This window comes from Myotis brandtii, unplaced genomic scaffold (genome assembly GCF_000412655.1).
Source record: "Myotis brandtii unplaced genomic scaffold, ASM41265v1 scaffold421, whole genome shotgun sequence".
Taxonomy (NCBI): domain Eukaryota; kingdom Metazoa; phylum Chordata; class Mammalia; order Chiroptera; family Vespertilionidae; genus Myotis; species Myotis brandtii.
The window spans coordinates 585,761-602,914 of NW_005366140.1; the positions used below are offsets into that span (position 1 = coordinate 585,761).

Sequence of the window (17,154 nt, forward strand, 5' to 3'; positions counted from 1 at the left end):
GCCATCATGCAGGTGGCATATACGTCATGTAGGGACCTGCTGGATGGTGCCTGATGGCTCCCTCCTATGGACTCATAGCTCTACAGGCACAGGCTCTGCCCTCAGTCACAGTGGGCAGGGCCAGAAACTGAACCTGCTGGCTGCGTGTCTCAGAGCTGGAGGAGGCAAAACCGGAAGTAGAGCTGAGCTTCCCTGACCTCCATCAAGCATTATTCCATTATAGAACTATCCCCAAACAACAGCAGGTCTGAGCACTTTGGAGCGATCAGCACCATGTGGACAGAAAAGCAGGAGGGAAGAATATAAGGACAATGCCAGGAATAGGGTGACCTAGGTGGCATCTTCCGCCAGGGTGTCTGGTGGGGGCAGAGGGGCCAGTGTCTTAGCCGGGCTGCTATAGCAAAATACTACAAATGGGGGCTTAAACAACACACATTGACTTCTCACAGTTCTGGAGGCTGGAAGTCCAGAATCAAGGCAATGGCAGATTCTGTCTTGTAGAAAACACCTTCTTGCAGTGTCCTCACATGGTGGGAGGGGAGACAGAGGGGGAGAGAGATCGAGAGCAAAGGGGCTCTAGTCTCTTAAGGACACTAATCCCACCATGAGGACCCCACCCAAATGCTCATCTCACCCTAATCACCTCCCAGGCTGATCACCTGACACCATCTATTGGTAGTTAGGGCTTCAATGCATGAATTTTAGGGCCACACAGACATTCAGTCCATAATAGGCAGACAGTAGAGTGAGAATTTTTACCTCACTTCTGTATAAAGAAAACGTTAAATACCACTCATGTGCTATAATCCTTAGTTCAGCTAGTGCTGCTTTTTTACTTACCTGTCTTGTCTCTCCACCATCCCCTTGGAAACAGAGATGGCCTCATATATTTTTTTTGTCTTGGCCGAAACCTTTGAACAGGACTGGGATGTGAAGGACAAGAAGGACAGGGTAAATCTCCTTCTCCCCAAGGTGACCATTGACTCAGTCAGTCTAAGAGCTGGAAGTTTGGGTTGAAGCTAGATTTGGATTCTAGTTCTGTAGACCTGGCTTCCGATCGGCATGTGGGACCCCACCTAATCCCACATCTCCCTGGGCCTCGCCTGCCCTTCCGCAAACAGCCAGTGACCCCTAGAGCTGGTTTTATTAAAACACCCACTGAGAGCCCTAGCTGGTTTGGCTCAACGGATAGAGCGTCGGCCTGTGGACTGAAGGGTCCCAGGTTCGATTCCGGCAAAAGGGCACATGCCTGGGTTGAGGGCTCGATCCCCAGTGAGGGGCGTACAGGAGGCAGCCGATCAGTGATTCTCTCATCATTGATGTTTCTATCTCTCTCTCCCTCTCCCTTTCTCTCTAAAATCAATAAATACTTTAAAACATGCACTGAGAGCATACTGTGTCCTTAGCACTGTGCTCAGCACTGTGTGGGGCACAGAGAAACTGCTCTCATTGCTGCCTTCAAGGAGGTTTAACGATAATGAAGAGAGAACCCTTCATCCCTAATGCAAAAGCGGTCCCCAGGCCTTGTCACTGAGTGCCCAGTGGTCTGAGCACCATAGTGTCTGTGTCCTGTGGAGGGACTTCCTCTGGTTTTCAAGGCTGCCCGGGGTGGGGAGACCCAAGATTCTTCCTTTGAAAGGAAGCTGAGGGTTCACTGAGAGTTCCAGTTCTTTGTGACAGGCTTGCCGCTTGCCTGTCTTCTCGAGGCACCCTAGGTGATACTTGGCATGTGGTCTACCCTGAAGGACAATGGGAATGAATAATAGTGAGTGTGTGTTATCCAGGTTCCACAGATAGAACTGAACTGAGAAAGCAAAGGCGTGGCTTCCCAGGCTAAGATAGGAATTGTCCTGGACTGTGATGCCCCCGGAGTGAGGGAGACAGCTGCAGGCAGAGCTCTAGGCCCCGCCCAGCAACCGTCAGCCATTGCTGGAGACAGGTCAGCTCCCCCATTCCCCACGGCTGGGCCCAAGCAGAGCCTGCCCGCAGCTGCTTCCTCTGCCTTCCCAGGCACCAACCCCCAGGGGGATCATCTCATTGAAACCGTGCCAAGGGCTGAGAGCTCACAGGATAGAATCCCATCTGTATCAGGCAGCCTTACGCGCATGCGCGTGCACACACACACACTCCCTTACACATTTGGCCCACTCACACAGGGAGCTGCTCACCCCCGGTCTGGAAAATGGAAGTCCTGTCCTGTTGGTAAAATGGAAAGCATGCTGGTCTCAAGTCCAGAACTTTTGATGTGACTGGGTAAGTCCCTTCCCTGCTCCTGGCTTCTGTGGGTAGTGAAGGAGTTGGGGAACAGGATCTCTAAGGTCCTGCACAGCTTCAGCGTTATGGAATTTTGATCCATATCCAGGCTGCCTCAGAGCGGCAGGTCCCTTGTCACCTGCAGCAGGACAGTGTCTCTGGCCAAGACTCCTTCCCTCCCACCTCCGCTCTGCCCATGGCACCCTCTTCTTGATAACAATGACATGCCTCCCCCTCCCTGGAGTAAAATGGGGAAGTGGGATTTGGGGCTCTGGTCCCACTCTTGTTGCCCTCTGATATATTGGCCAATATGGGTTTCAGATACCACCTCTTCTTGAGAGTTTCAATGGAAAGGGGAGGGGGCTTTAAACACTAGGTATCTTCCAAGACTCAAAGAAAGTGAATCTTACAAAAAGTCCACACATGTGGGGAAGTAATCATATATAAGAGGGTTTTAGCAACAAAATGGAAGCACCTGAGTAGGGAATGGTCAACAAAATGTGGTAGGATGATTACACAGCAGATGAAGGAGCAGCATAAGTGGGGCCCAACATGCAAAAGGTTAAATAAGACACTCGAGGTTGCAGAATGATACAACATGATACCATTTATACAAAGAGGAAGACAAAGCAATACAGAATATTCTTGTATGTTAACAATATGTGTAATATAAAAAATTTACCCAGGAAATTCATGATAGGGCCTCCCATCCCCACCCTAGGGAGAGAGTAACAGGGAGAGAGAAGAAATAGGGAACGGGGATTGCAACTTAAATGTTTTATTTCTGAAACAAATATGACAACATTTTAACAGTTGTCAATTCTGCATGAGCAACCCAGGTTATTTTTGTAGCATTTTGGTATTTTAATAATCAATTAAAATTAAATGGAAGAAGAAAGCTCAAATAGCGACATGTCCAGACCTGGGCGAGCATTGGTGAGGTGTCCACCCAGAGTCTTGCTCATCATGGTCCAAGTGGCTGCCCCCCTGACTGCCTGGCCCCTCCTTTCATTTTATGACCCTCTTTGAAGTTGGTCTGAAGTCTGTCCCAGTCCTGGGAAGGGGGGCTGTGAGGCCTTGGAGTCTGAGTTTGGGAGGGGCAGGCTGCACTGAGGTGATGTTTCTTTAGTTTCACTTCCTCTCCTTGCTCCCACCTCCCCAATCCATGAAGGAAAGCCGGGAGTCATTAGTTAAGACAAGAATCTAAGACCAAGTTATTTGTCCCTCCTCAGAGCCCCAAGCTCACATTTGATCCCCCAGAGCAGGATATATTAATCTGTTTAACATGGGTCAATCAAGGGGCATTCCGGGTCAAGGAACCCTGAGAAGTCATACGCAAATCTCAGAGGGGAGACACTGGTGAGGAGGGGGTCAGTAGCTCCCACTCATTCTCCAGAGGCCTCAGGAGAACTGAGCTGAACCCAGCCGCTCGTGCTGTGGTTGAAACAGCCCAGAGCCGGCGAAGCTCCGCAGTAAAGGGAGGGTTACACCTGGCCCCTCGTCTGTGTCTCCCTGGTACAGGAGCATCATGGGAAAGCCACAGTCCTCAGACCACTGAGGCCGGCCAGGTTGATCTGGGAGTGCAAGGCACTCCTGCAATAAGCCATCTATTGTATAACTGAATATCTCAGCGAACTGGCCTGGAGAGTAATGAAAAACAACACTAACAATAACCAGCACTGGTGATTTTTCCAAATACGAGCTAAGCTCTAACTTCCTTTCATGTTCCGACTGTGAACCCTGAATTTAAAAAAAAAAAAGACACCTGCTAAGAAAAGCTCCTGGTGGCTAAATGAGCTCAAATTTAAACACACACACACACACACACACACACACACACACACACACACACACACACAAAACAGCCTACCAGCCATTTCTGCACAGGGGCCTCTCAAACAAACTGCACTTGGGGAGAAGCCTCTGCAAAACCGCCCGCCTGTCCTGTGTGTCTGCCCTGTGAGCCAGCCCTTATAGAGGAGCTCCTGGAGTCCTACTTCAACCAATGAGACTGAGGCTTTCCGCATCCAATCAGAGCCATTCTGTTCTGACCAATCAGGGACCAGGGATGGGAATGTCTGTCTATATAAGCCAGCTCCTCATTGGCTAGGAGAATGCGCTTTCCAAGATTGAAGACTGGGTTTCCCTGCTGGAACTGAAATGTTGGAGAAGGTCTCGTGGTGCACCTGTGAGTAGAGCGGAGCTTCCTAGTGGGCGAGGGCCTGGCCCCAGGGCCATACTGTATAGTACCAGCCATGCGGTATCACCCTGAAGGTGCTCGCAGTAATTAAGTTTGCTTCACCCCAAATTGGGGTTCCTGTTGGGGCTGAATTGGTGCCAGTGACCATCCGTTGTCAGTACAGCTGTCCTGTGGCAAAGCAGGCGTGGTGGCCTCCACTTTGCAAGTGAGGAAACAGGCACGGAGCGCTCGAGGCACTTGCTCCAAGTCACACTCCGTCAATGGCAGGGCTGAGGTTGTAAAATTTTTCTGTTCCTCTAAAACCAGACTTCTCATCCTCAGTGCTATTGACAGTTTGGGTCAGATAATTCTTTGTCATAGGGGCTGTTTTTGCCACATGTACTGGATAGGGGCTGTGCTGTGTCCATGTACTAGATCCCAGTCATAGCAGTCATGACTGTCTCCAAACCTGCAAGTCACCCCACTTGGGAGCCACTGCTCTACCTCAGGCCTTCGCACTGCTGTTCTCCCCAAGGGACTATTCTATCAAAAACGTCACCAGGCTGCCTGTTCCTGAATGCCGTCTCAGAGGCCTTCGCTGGGCACTGCCAGTGAAGCAGTAAATGCACGGGCACACCTGTCCCTCCCTCTCTCTTTGGCTTTTGTTTTTTAGTCTATGTGCTTACTGTTCTCCTTTCCTCCCTCCCCCTGCACTTTGCATACTTGGTCCTTGTCAGATGCTGAATAAATATTTATCAAATAAATGATTAAATGAACCCCACACTTAGCCCCATCATCTAGGCTCAGCCTGCAGGTGACATTGCACAGCAGTTACTGGGACACACCCCGCCGGTGGGCCTGGGAGTGGGCAGCATAGCTCGGCCTGGGTGCTGGAGGAAGCTACACAACGGAGCTGGCACAGCCTCCCCGAACTCTGTGAGTCCCTGTGGGTGTGCACTGGGTGGTGGTACCTCCTTGGCAGGAGAGCAGAGATGCCCTGCAGCGTGGCTGTGGCTGTGGGTGTCTCGTTGACCCTCCCACCAGGACCATTCCCTGGGAGGGTGTGGGGAGGAGAATAGATGAGGAGGGCGAAGGAGGAGAGAAAAAGGAGCAGGAAGGGAAATATGGGGGGCTGAGAAGGAGTGAGGTAACTGGAGGCTGAGCATCCTGATCTGGTGGTGACCTCTCCAGGCCCGGGGAGAGGGGAGGGCAGATATGGAGCCTCGCCCTCTGCGGGCCGGAGGTTTGGATTGGTGTGGGTAGGCCAGAGCTGCTCTTCCCTGTGGTTTGGGTGGGGAGGGTGTGTAGCATTATTTCTCACCTGAGTCTAGACAGGCCCCTCTTCACCTTTATGCCTCTATCTTCATGTTTCAGGAAGGGAAGGAGGGTGCAGAATGGAGTCGGGGAAGGCAACTGTGGTGGGAGTAGAAGCAGCCCAAAGCTGAGGGTGCCCCAGGATCCCGGTCATTGTCTGCCCCGATGTAGCAGCCTCAGTCATTTGCGGGGCGGCAGGGAAGGGAGAGAGGGGCTGGCACTGAGTCTGGGGGAAGTCTCCTGAGTTCTCCTCAGTCCGATTCTGAGTATAACATGGGGAGAGGGGGTCCTTTTCCACTAGCTGTTCTCTCTTCCCTTAAGACCTGAAGTCTAATTCTTGCTGGATTCCTTCTTTGAAGTCAGTAGGAGGTCATGCAGAACAAAGTTACTCCAACATGCTCAGTGTGATTTCCATGGTTCCTTCCTTTTCCCTCCCCAGTCCTTCCCTCTTCCTTCTCTCCTGCTTGATCGCCAAGATCTGTGTGCTCATTTCCACCCTGAGTATGTACTCCTGGCCAGTGGGGTCTGTTTCCCAGGAATAAAAATGTGCTCCTTCCCCCTGAGCACAGAGACACAGTCCTGCGGGGCTGGGCGCGTCAGAAAACTAGGGCTGGACCACAGCCAAGCTTTCTCTGAAGTTCTCTCCAAGTTAAAAACAGAACGAGTCCAGGCATTTAAAGGTAATTAGTTTAGCTCCAAGTGGATCTGGGGATAATCTCAAACTTCAAAGCTCCTCTGTGTGTCATGACCTGGGGAGTGGAGGGAGGGCAGGGATCAGGGGCTAAGGATGCACTCGGAGGCCGGAGGTCAGAGGCCACCATCTTCACCCCTTCCTCTCATTTGCTCCCCGTATCATTGGACTTTTCCTCTCCATCCCCTAGGGCAGTGGTCGGCAAACTGCGGCTCGCGAGCCACATGCGGCTCTTTGGCCCCTTGAGTGTGGCTCTTCCACAAAATACCACGTGCGGGCGCGCACGTACAGTGCAATTGAAACTTCGTGGCCCATGCGCAGAAGTCAGTATTTTGTGGAAGAGCCACACCCAAGGGGCCAAAGAGCCACATGTGGCTCGCGAGTGGCAGTTTGCCAACCACTGCCCTAGGGCCTAGGGCAGTGCTTGTGCTTCACAAGGCATCCAGCTGTTGCTCAGGGAGCAAAGGGGCTCACCTGTACTCAAAACCTTGTTGTCATCCACCCAAAAGGGAAATGAAGTCATGGCCAGAAGTGACGACCTTGAGTTGTCCTCCAGGCTTTCTCTCCCCTACCCTGGAAACTCACTCTGCTGTCCAGGACTGACCTTAGCCTCCCTGAGCCTCACCTAGAGTCCTCAGCAGTGTCTGCAGCATAGATTCATGGAACTTGGGTCGAGGTTCCCCCAGGGTCACTGGTCACCAAATAACAGGGGCCATGTCGACCTCTCTGAGTCTGTGCTCCATGTTCCTCATTTTTGTTTTAAAAAGTCTTCGCTCTCATGGAGTTTATATCCTGTTGGATACATTCACAACACACACATTTAAAAAGAAGATTATTACAGGTTAAAGCTAGTGTTATGAAAGAATGAACAGATTGGAGTAATAGGGAGTAATGGGGGAGATGGGATTTTCCAGGGCAACCAGAGAAAACTACTTTTCGGAGGTGATATCTGGGTTGAGAACTAATGGATGAGAGGATGTTCTGTGTAAAGAGCTAAGGGGAGAAACTTGTCAGCAAAGGCAACAGCAGGGGTGAAAGGCCCTTGGTGGGAAAAGGCTAGATGTGTTCAACCAACAGAAAAGAGTCGAGGGCTGTAACTATAGTTATGAGCAGGGAAAGAATGGGGTGAGATGTGATTGGAGCAAAACCGAGGCCTGCCAGGGGCCTGCGGGGTTTGGTGAGGAGTCTGCTTTACTCTGAGAACAATGGGAAGCCTGGCAGGGTTTCACCAGGGTGTGTGACGGTTGTGCCACTTCAGACTGGGGGAAGACAACTTTGGAGTCTGTCTGAAGGTGCAGGTGAGAGGAGCTGGCGGTGGAGCAGGAGAACACAAATAGATCCATGGAGCCTGACACTAGTTATAATCTAACTGGTCTACGCTTCTCGAGGGCAACAGTCCCGTCTCGTCCTTGCATTGATCACACATCTGCAGCGCGCCTACCATGGGCGAGCGTTGCCCTTGCCTGCTGTTGGTTTGCTTCATCCTCATGCTGGTCCTCTGAAGGAGTGATTATTTTTATTTTATAAGCAAAGAAACCTCAGAGGAGTTGATTTTCAAATCCAGATCTGCCGTATCTCCACAACACTGCCCATAAAGATGCTCAAAAATGTGCAACTGGATGGACAAAAGTAAGTCACCAGTTGCCCGAGGGGTATACTGTGCAGAGTGCAGGAGAGTCTTTTGGCCAAAACTAGCTTTCCTACATATGGAAAACAGAAGAATATTTGCCTCGAAGGGCCTGAAGGTCTTAGCTAAGCAAGAGATGGGTGACCTGGGGGATGAGAAGTATATTTAGTCATTGTCACCTGTTAAGCGAACAGAGGAGCTCCATACACGTAGGTAGCACTGTCAGGGATTGTGATGCAAGAAAGTCGCATGTAGAAAAGCGAGAACTCCTTCTGGAAAAAGGGATGCATTGAAGATAACAGGGTTGATGAATGCTGGAGGGAACAATGGTAATAATATAATAATTGATACCAATGAAAATGCCCACCATTTACTGAATGCCTTGTACATACCCATTAGCTTATGGTGGTATCTCACACATCCCTTATAATGAACCTCTGGAATAGGTATGGCTATGGTTCCGTGATTCTAAGAGACCATCAACTTGTTTTGCTGTGTTGTTTTTACTAATGGAACATAGAACACATTTATTCATGCATAACCACTTGATTCTTCAGGATAGCAATGCACAGTTGAATCCAAGCCTCCACGTGCAGAGTTGAGGTGTCTTCTGGCTCCTCCCGCTGTGCACACGCAACTCTCCATAACCTGCCTGGACATCTTTTGCCCCTTCAGGGTTAACAGTATCATTTAGAGAAAGATAAAGAGTGCGGGGTCCTTCTGATTTCCTATTTTACTGAGCGTGTAGCTTTGTCTTTCTTCATTGGATCATCATGTGTTGTTATTGATGTCCCAATGTATTCATTCCTCTGTCCAATGAGGGGCAAGGTCATCATTATTGTTTTCAGCGTTTATTATAAGAAGCATTCCTATTACTTTAAAAAAAAATGTGTCTTAGCATTAGTATATGAAACCCAATAGCAGGCAGGGCTCATAACTGGGAATCCAAGCCTCCTATCACTACTTCTCAACATTCAAGGGAGTAATTTTCCCCTCCTCGTTCTCTCTGGAACCCTCTCCAATCAGGCCTTCCTTCCCGCCACTCCACCAAAACTGCTCTTGCTGGGGCCACCGATGACCTCCCCATGGCCAAATCCGCTGGCCAGTCCTCAGCCATCATCTTACTTCAGCGGTACTGACTCCATCCTCTTTCCGGGACGACTTCTTTCCGTGGCTCCCTTAGGCCTCCTGCATCAGCTGGGAGCTTCTCAGCTTCTCTTCCGAATACTCCTCACCTCCTACCACCCGAGCGGATCCTCAGACTTCTCTCTCTTCCTGCCTTCGCTTCCTCCGTGGCCTCTTCTGCTCTCATAGCTGGCTTCTCTCCGCAACAACGTTCACACAGAAATCTGCAGCCAACACAGCTCCCGCCCGTCCTGCTGCCCACTCTCCAGCACTCCTCTCCCTCTTCCTGACGTTTCTACTCCCACTTCATCCTAAACTGGCTCCTTTTGTGGTCTTTGCATCTCAATAAACATACTTATTCTACTTACTTGACTAGACTCCTTCCTCTCTCTTGCTCCCTGCATTTGAACCTGTAGCAAATCCTATCAGCTAAAACTTAAAATTAAATCTAACGTGTAATCTAAAGCTACCGCCTGGCCCAGCCATGGTATCACTTGCCTGGCATAATTGGCCCACCACGTCCACCCAGGCCCTCCACAGCCTCAGTCAGATCATGGTGTCGCTGCTGAAAGCCACCAGAGTAACACAGAGTAACAGCCAAAGCCCTGGGGCCCCAGGCTCTGTGTGGCCCGGGCCTGCTAGCCCCTGGCTTCCCCTCCCCTCCCTGCTGCTAACTGGCTTCCAGCCGACTGGCCTCCTTGCTGGTCTCACGAGTGCCAGGCGCCCCACACCGCAGGGACTCGGGACTGCACGTGGGCTGCTTCGGAGCTGCTTCGCTCTCCCCCACATTCCCATGCAGCTTGCTCCCCTATTTTGGGGGGTCTTTTTAAATGGTACCCCCAACAGAGAGGCCTCCCCGGTGCTCCCTATATAAACAGCCCCCAAATTCCATCCCACGCGCTCTGCTTTATCCCATAGCCCCTCTGTCACTTGATGGTGCACGCTGTCCATGGCTCGTCCATACTACCCTGAACACAAGTCCCAGGCACAGGGGCAGTCAGTGTCTTAGTCTCCGCTCTGTCTCCCCGCTCAGAACAGCGCCCTGGGAAGCAGACCCTCAAGGGAACGCTGCTGAATCTGGGGACAAGGAAGAAAAGAGAGCCTAGGGATAGGGCTGGGCTTCTGTTCAGACACATGCATGTCTGCGTGTCTCCACTGCCAGGGCCAGCAGTGAGGACTCCTCTTCCGGTCCCACCAGGACCGCACGGCCAGCCCTGCTGACTCCTGCCCTGTGTCTCTTCCAGATCCGCACTCTCCCAGGCTCTGGAGGCCTTTGCTATGACCGCAGTCCTTTCCCGGAGCCAGGACTGCCCCTCGCTGCCACAGCCACTCCAGGTGCCCACGCTGCCCCGCCTGTCCCCCGCCCCGCGTCACCATGGGCAGCGTCAGTAGCCTCATCTCCGGCCACGGCTTCCACAGCAAGCACTGCCGCGCTTCGCAGTACAAGCTGCGCAAGTCCTCCCACCTCAAGAAACTCAACCGCTACTCGGACGGGCTGCTCAGATTCGGCTTCTCCCAGGACTCGGGGCATGGCAAGTCCAGCTCCAAAATGGGCAAGAGTGAAGATTTCTTCTACATTAAAGTCAGCCAGAAGGCCCGGGGCGCCCACCACCCCGATTACACTGCACTGTCCAGTGGGGACCTAGGGGGCCAGGCTGGGGTGGACTTCGGCCCGTCTACCCCACCCAAGCTCATGCCCTTCTCCAATCAGCTAGAAATGGTAAGTGGGGGTCTCTGGTAAGGGCGGGTGGATTGGAATGGCAGGGAGAGCAACACGGGTGGAGAACACAGGGCAGGGAGGGGTGGCGGCGACCTAAACATTTAGATCTCCGAAATGCTCAGCCGCTCTGCAGAGACCAAAGGTTGGTCCATCTTAGGTGAGCCATTCAGCAAAGAGCAGGGGGAAATGAAAGGCTTGCTGAGCTCCCGGATATAAATGATGGTCAAGGCAAGACCACCAACAGCATTTTCAAGTGCATTGGCCCATCCATACTACCCTGAACACAAGCCCCCAGGGACAGGGGCAGTAAGTGTCTTAGTCTCCGCCCTGTTTCCCCGCTCAGAACAGCGCCCTGGGAAGCAGACCCTCAAGGGAACGCTGCTGAATCTGGGGACAAGGAAGAAAAGTGAGCCTAGGGATAGGGCTGGGCTTCTGTTCAGACACATGCATGTCTGCGTGTCTCCACTGCCAGGGCCAGCAGTGAGGACTCCTCTTCCGGTCCCACCAGGACCGCACGGCCAGCCCTGCTGACTCCTGCCCTGTGTCTCTTCCAGATCCGCACTCTCCCAGGCTCTGGAGGCCTTTGCTATGACCGCAGTCCTTTCCCGGAGCCAGGACTGCCCCTCGCTGCCACAGCCACTCCAGGTGCCCACGCTGCCCCGCCTGTCCCCCGCCCCGCGTCACCATGGGCAGCGTCAGTAGCCTCATCTCCGGCCACGGCTTCCACAGCAAGCACTGCCGCGCTTCGCAGTACAAGCTGCGCAAGTCCTCCCACCTCAAGAAACTCAACCGCTACTCGGACGGGCTGCTCAGATTCGGCTTCTCCCAGGACTCGGGGCATGGCAAGTCCAGCTCCAAAATGGGCAAGAGTGAAGATTTCTTCTACATTAAAGTCAGCCAGAAGGCCCGGGGCGCCCACCACCCCGATTACACTGCACTGTCCAGTGGGGACCTAGGGGGCCAGGCTGGGGTGGACTTCGGCCCGTCTACCCCACCCAAGCTCATGCCCTTCTCCAATCAGCTAGAAATGGTAAGTGGGGGTCTCTGGTAAGGGCGGGTGGATTGGAATGGCAGGGAGAGCAACAGGGGTAGAGAACACAGGGCAGGGAGGGGTGGCGGCGACCTAAACATTTAGATCTCCGAAATGCTCAGCCGCTCTGCAGAGACCAAAGGTTGGTCCATCTTAGGTGAGCCATTCAGCAAAGAGCAGGGGGAAATGAAAGGCTTGCTGAGCTCCCGGATATAAATGATGGTCAAGGCAAGACCACCAGCAGCATTTTCAAGTGCATGGGAAGGAGAGGGAGCTCTGGTATCGCCCGGAAGAGCAGATGGAGAGTCCGCTTGGAGAGCTGGCAGCTTCTCTCGTTAGCAGATCCTCATGTGCTGCTGGGTGGTGCGGCAGCTCGTCTCAAGCCGGGCCAGGAGCCGGCTGGCTGGCTGGATGAGGGCTGTGAGTTTCTTGCCATCATCTTCAGCAGAAATGAGGGCAAAAGAGTCCTACACACTCCAGAAAGCCAGTCCTCATTCCAGATTAAGCTCTCATGGGGCCCACCGGTGGATGCCAAAACCATGTTCCTACTTCAGCCCCAGCGCTACGCGGGCTTTGATACACTAGGAAGTGGCCCCGGGTGTCTGCATAGAGCCTTAAGCTTTTCAGATGAAAGGGATTCTAGACTGCAAATGCTCTACCAGTGAAAATGACAAGGAGAGGGTTATGTCAAGTGCTCCTCCCAACCCTTTGAGGAGGCCACGCCGGTGTCTGCTGGAAGGGCGGTAGAGGTGAGCAGGGACTTCTACACCCAGCCCCACGCCCCTGCCAGCACCACACAGGACAGCCGGAGCTGTGCATCTCGGGAGGCTGGGAGGAGCTGGTGGCAGGTGGCAGTTCATGGCACAGAGTGGCTTCTCCTTCTTGAGATTCAACACATTCGGCAGCTTCAGAGCACCAGGCGAGGCCGCCTAGGGCTGTGACTAAGAAGGGTGCCGAGTGGCTGGGTGGACGGAGACACAAGGTCACGTGGTTCTTTTTCTCCCCAGGCCTCAGAGAAGGGTGCGGTGCGGCCCACAGCCTTCAAGCCGGTGCTGCCGCGATCAGGAGCCGTCCTGCACGCCTCCCCCGAGAGCACTGGCCACCAGCTGCACCCCGCCCCTTCGGACAAGCCCAAGGAGCAGGAGCTGAGGCCCGGCCAGTGCTCCGGGGCTCTGTCCGACTCCGGCCGCAACTCCATGTCCAGCCTGCCCACACACAGCACCAGCAGCAGCTACCAGCTGGACCCGCTGGTCACAGCCGTGGGGCCCGCCAGCCGTTTCGGGGGCTCAGCCCACAACATCACCCAGGGCATCCTCCTCCAGGACAGCAACATGATGAGCCTGAAGGCGCTGTCCTTCTCCGACGGCGGCAGCAAGCTGGCCCACCCGAGCAAGGCGGACAGGGGCTCCTCCTGCGTGCGCTCGCCCATCTCCACGGACGAGTGCGCCATCCAGGAGCTCGAGCAGAAGCTGCTGGAGAGGGAGGGCGAGCTACAGAAGCTGCGGCGCAGCTTTGACGAGAAGGAGCTGGCCTCCAGCCAGGCCTACGAGGAGCGGCCGTGGCGCTACCCCGAGGAGCTGGAGGGCCCCGAGCCCAAGAGCAGCAGCCGGCTGAAGGCCTCGCAGAAGGGCCAGCGCACACAGCAGGTGCTGCACCTGCAGGTGCTGCAGCTCCAGCAGGAGAAGCGGCAGCTGCGGCAGGAGCTGGAGAGCCTCATGAAGGAGCAGGACCTGCTGGAGAGCAAGCTGCGGTCCTACGAGAAGGAGAAGACCAGCTTCGGCCCCGCGCTGGAGGAGACCCAGTGGGAGGTAAGACTGGGGAGGGCTCGCCCTGTTTGGTGCCCGGCCCCTCCCCTCCTCCAGGTCCTGGCCAGTGGTGTGTGGACACAGACTGCCCAGCACGCCGCGCTAAAGGGCCAGCTTCGTGACCCAAACGAGGGACTCCCGTATTAGGGATGCAGTCAGTCTGCGCTTCTCACTCTCTCCCTGTCTCAGGGCCTCTTGGCCCCCAGAATTGAATTTATTGACCAAGTCACTGACCAAGAGGCTGGAGCCATAAGAAGCAAGGCCCAGCGGGTATCTGAGGGCCGGCTCGCTTCACCTGCTCACAGGAGGTTCAGTGGAAGCACGGCCGTACCTGAGTTCATGCCGGTCCGAGCGCCACGAGAGAGCCTAGGATGTGTTACCTTTGAGGGGAGGGTCCCCACCCACTGGTGAGAGTGCCGCCACGTGTGGCAGGTCTCAGGGACAGAATGGACCGCTCCCCCCAGAAGTGTCAGTGGGGGTTCTGTCCAGTGTCTGAGATGGAAGCAGGACAGGAAGACAAGGCCTCACGCACACACATGCACGCACTCAGACACCCTGGCAGGGAGGCCTCTGCATCTGGCTGCCGGAGAACCAGCTCACCCCCCATCCTGCTGCCTTCAGGCAGCTTTTCTCCCCGGGAGGCTCCTGGCGGTGCGCTGGGACAGGCGGGAGTGTGTGCATAGCAGCTCTGTGGCTCACCCAGGCAAACACTGTGTGGAAAGGGACTGAAGGGCCACTGGGTCTGGTTGGACCAGCACCACTACCCTAGCAGCACACACATCTGTTTGCACTAGAGCTCTCTGCACTGATCCTGGCAGCCAGAATGAAGTGTTACCAGTAGTAGAGGGAAAGATCCCTTCTGTGGGAGAGATGGATGGGGGACTGGGCAGGGGAGGAGGGTGTCACTTCCTGTTTGCAGGTTTTCTGGGGCGGAAAGAAGGTGAGCCGTGAGAGCAGTGCCTTCCTCCATGTCCGTGTGGGCGCAGCAGACCCTCCCACAGTTACTGTTTCTCAGCCAGCACTGGGGACCCCTGGGGGCGTCTCGGGGATCTAAGCTAGTGCTGGCATTGGGCATCCCTCCTGTCCGTCCAGCCTGGAGCTGAGCTGGACATGGCTGTGGCCCTCGCTCCCAGCTTGTCCAGTCAGGCTAGATAGTAAAACGGTCAGTGAAATAAATTAAAGTAAACATTTATAATAACATAGGTATATTCAAACATTTATAATAGTAATGTGTAGAGTGTTTATTAAGTGTCAGGCCCTCGGTTCTCTCATCTACTCCTTACCCTATGGAGGAGGTACTGTTCCTCATTCTCACTTTTCAATTATGGAGACTGAGGCACAGAGAGGAGATGATCGAGAGCAGCTGGTTAAATGACTTGCCCACGGCCACTGCATAGTAAGTATCAGAGCCAGGACTTGATCCTGACAGCTTGGCCCCGGAGTTCAAATATTTCATCACTTTGCCATATAGCCACGACGCTAGTGGTCACTCAGGTCCTCAGGGTCAAGTCAGGATCCCAAGCCAGGCCCAGGCCCGTGCCTCAACCCTCACTCCTGCCGCTCCCTCCATAAACAGATTCAGGCTTGGCCCTGGAAAGGCATTCTTGGTCCCAGTCGATGCTTCCAGGGTAGTTCATGACAACAGGGGGGTTTCTGAGGAAAAGGGAGAAATGTCAAGGTGGCTTCCAGTCTTGCTCCCAGAATCCCTCCTGTTAGAGGCCCGGGCCCCAGGCTCATTCCACCAGCCTTCCCGGGGCAGCGGGACGCACTCTGTGACACACACCCAGATGGGCCTCGGCCTTCTTCTGAGCCACTCATGGCCCTGAATGGCCCAGACCCAGAAACGCACCGGTCTGCTTCAGTGCCGTGGGTGGTGTTTGTGGATCTTGGCCGAATTTTCTGGGAACAGGAATAGAAATGGGGGCAGGCAGAACACAGTCGCCCATCATTTGGTAGATCGGAAGATCGGAATCGGGCCCTGTCTCTGAGCCAGGAGATGATCAAGAGCAACTGGTTAAATGGCTTGCCCACAGCCACCACGTAATAAGTATCAGAGCCAGGACTTGATCCTGACAGCTTGGCCCCGGAGTTCAAATATTTCATCACTATGCCGTATAGCCATGACGCTAGTGGTCACTCAGGTCCTCGGGGTCAAGTCAGGATCCCAAGCCAGGCCCGTGCCTCAACCATCACTCCTGCCACTCCCTCCATAAACAGATTCAGGCTTGGCCCTGGAAAGGCATTCTTGGTCCCAGTCGATGCTTCCAGGGTAGTTCATGACAACAGGGGGGTTTCTGAGGAAAAGGGAGAAATGTCAAGGTGGCTTCCAGTCTTGCTCCCAGAATCCCTCCTGTTAGAGGCCCGGGCCCCAGGCTCATTCCACCAGCCTTCCCGGGGCAGCGGGACGCACTCTGTGACACACACCCAGATGGGCCTCGGCCTTCTTCTGAGCCACTCACAGCCCTGAATGGCCCAGACCCAGAAACGTACCGGTCTGCTTCAGTGCCGTGGGTGGTGTTTGTGGATCTTGGCCGAATTTTCTGGGAACAGGAATAGAAATGGGGGCAGGCAGAACACAGTCGCCCATCATTTGGTAGATCGGAAGATCGGAATCGGGCCCTGTCTCTGAGCCAGGCATGGTGCTCATCAGGGGCGAGTGCATGAACGTGTCCAGTAGGGAGGACAGGGGAGCTGGGTGTGTGCAGGGGTGAGGTCAGAGAGTATGTGCATAAACATGGTGATGGAGATGGGGCAGACATGGAAGTCAACCACTGACGTTAAATGTGGATGGTGGAGATGCCAGCAGTGGGCAGGTTAAACCTCTGGTCATCGATTGCACGTGACTGTAGGCTTGGGTATAGATTGGGATTTTGACTCTGAATTGGGAGGAATGTGGACAGAGCGAGAGCCAGGCTACAGAATGAAATGAGCTTCGAGGAGGGGCTTGGCCTTCATGGTCACTCAGACCAGCACGCCTGGGAGCTGTCAGGACAGCTTCCTTCTGGGAGGCAGCGGAGCTGTGGCCCGCCCTGGGCGACGGCCTCTCACCTCCCACTCTCCCCTCTCTCCCACCCCGACCGGACCCCCGGCAGGTGTGCCAGAAGTCGGGCGAGATCTCCCTCCTGAAGCAGCAGCTGAAGGAGTCCCAGCTGGAGGTCAACGCCAAGGCCAGCGAGATCCTCAGTCTGAAGGCGCAGCTGAAGGACACGCGGGGCAAGCTGGAGGGCATGGAGCTGAAGACGCGGGATTTGGAGAGCGCGCTGCGCACCAAGGGCCTGGAGCTGGAGGTCTGCGAGAACGAGCTGCAGCGCAAGAAGAACGAGTCGGAGCTCCTGCGGGAGAAGGTGAACCTGCTGGAGCAGGAGCTACAGGACCTGCGGGCGCAGGCCGCCCTGCAGCGGGACTGCACG

General features: G+C 54.4%; 1 protein-coding gene and 1 pseudogene across 1 annotated transcript in view; both read left to right on the forward strand.

Moving 5' to 3' along the window:
* LOC102244744 overlaps positions 1-9,203 on the forward strand; it is a 135,239-nt pseudogene extending 126,036 nt beyond the window's left edge.
* A 2,200-nt stretch (positions 9,204-11,403) lies between these two features.
* The window catches only part of LZTS1 (leucine zipper, putative tumor suppressor 1), a 7,553-nt gene continuing 1,802 nt past the window's right edge, over positions 11,404-17,154 (forward strand). Inside the window, exons 1-3 of the mRNA XM_005873794.2 lie at positions 11,404-11,939; positions 12,947-13,747; positions 16,837-17,148. Coding sequence (XP_005873856.1) covers positions 11,595-11,939; positions 12,947-13,747; positions 16,837-17,148 — 1,458 coding nt within the window. The 5' untranslated portion in view covers positions 11,404-11,594. The remainder of the gene's footprint in view (positions 11,940-12,946; positions 13,748-16,836; positions 17,149-17,154) is intronic.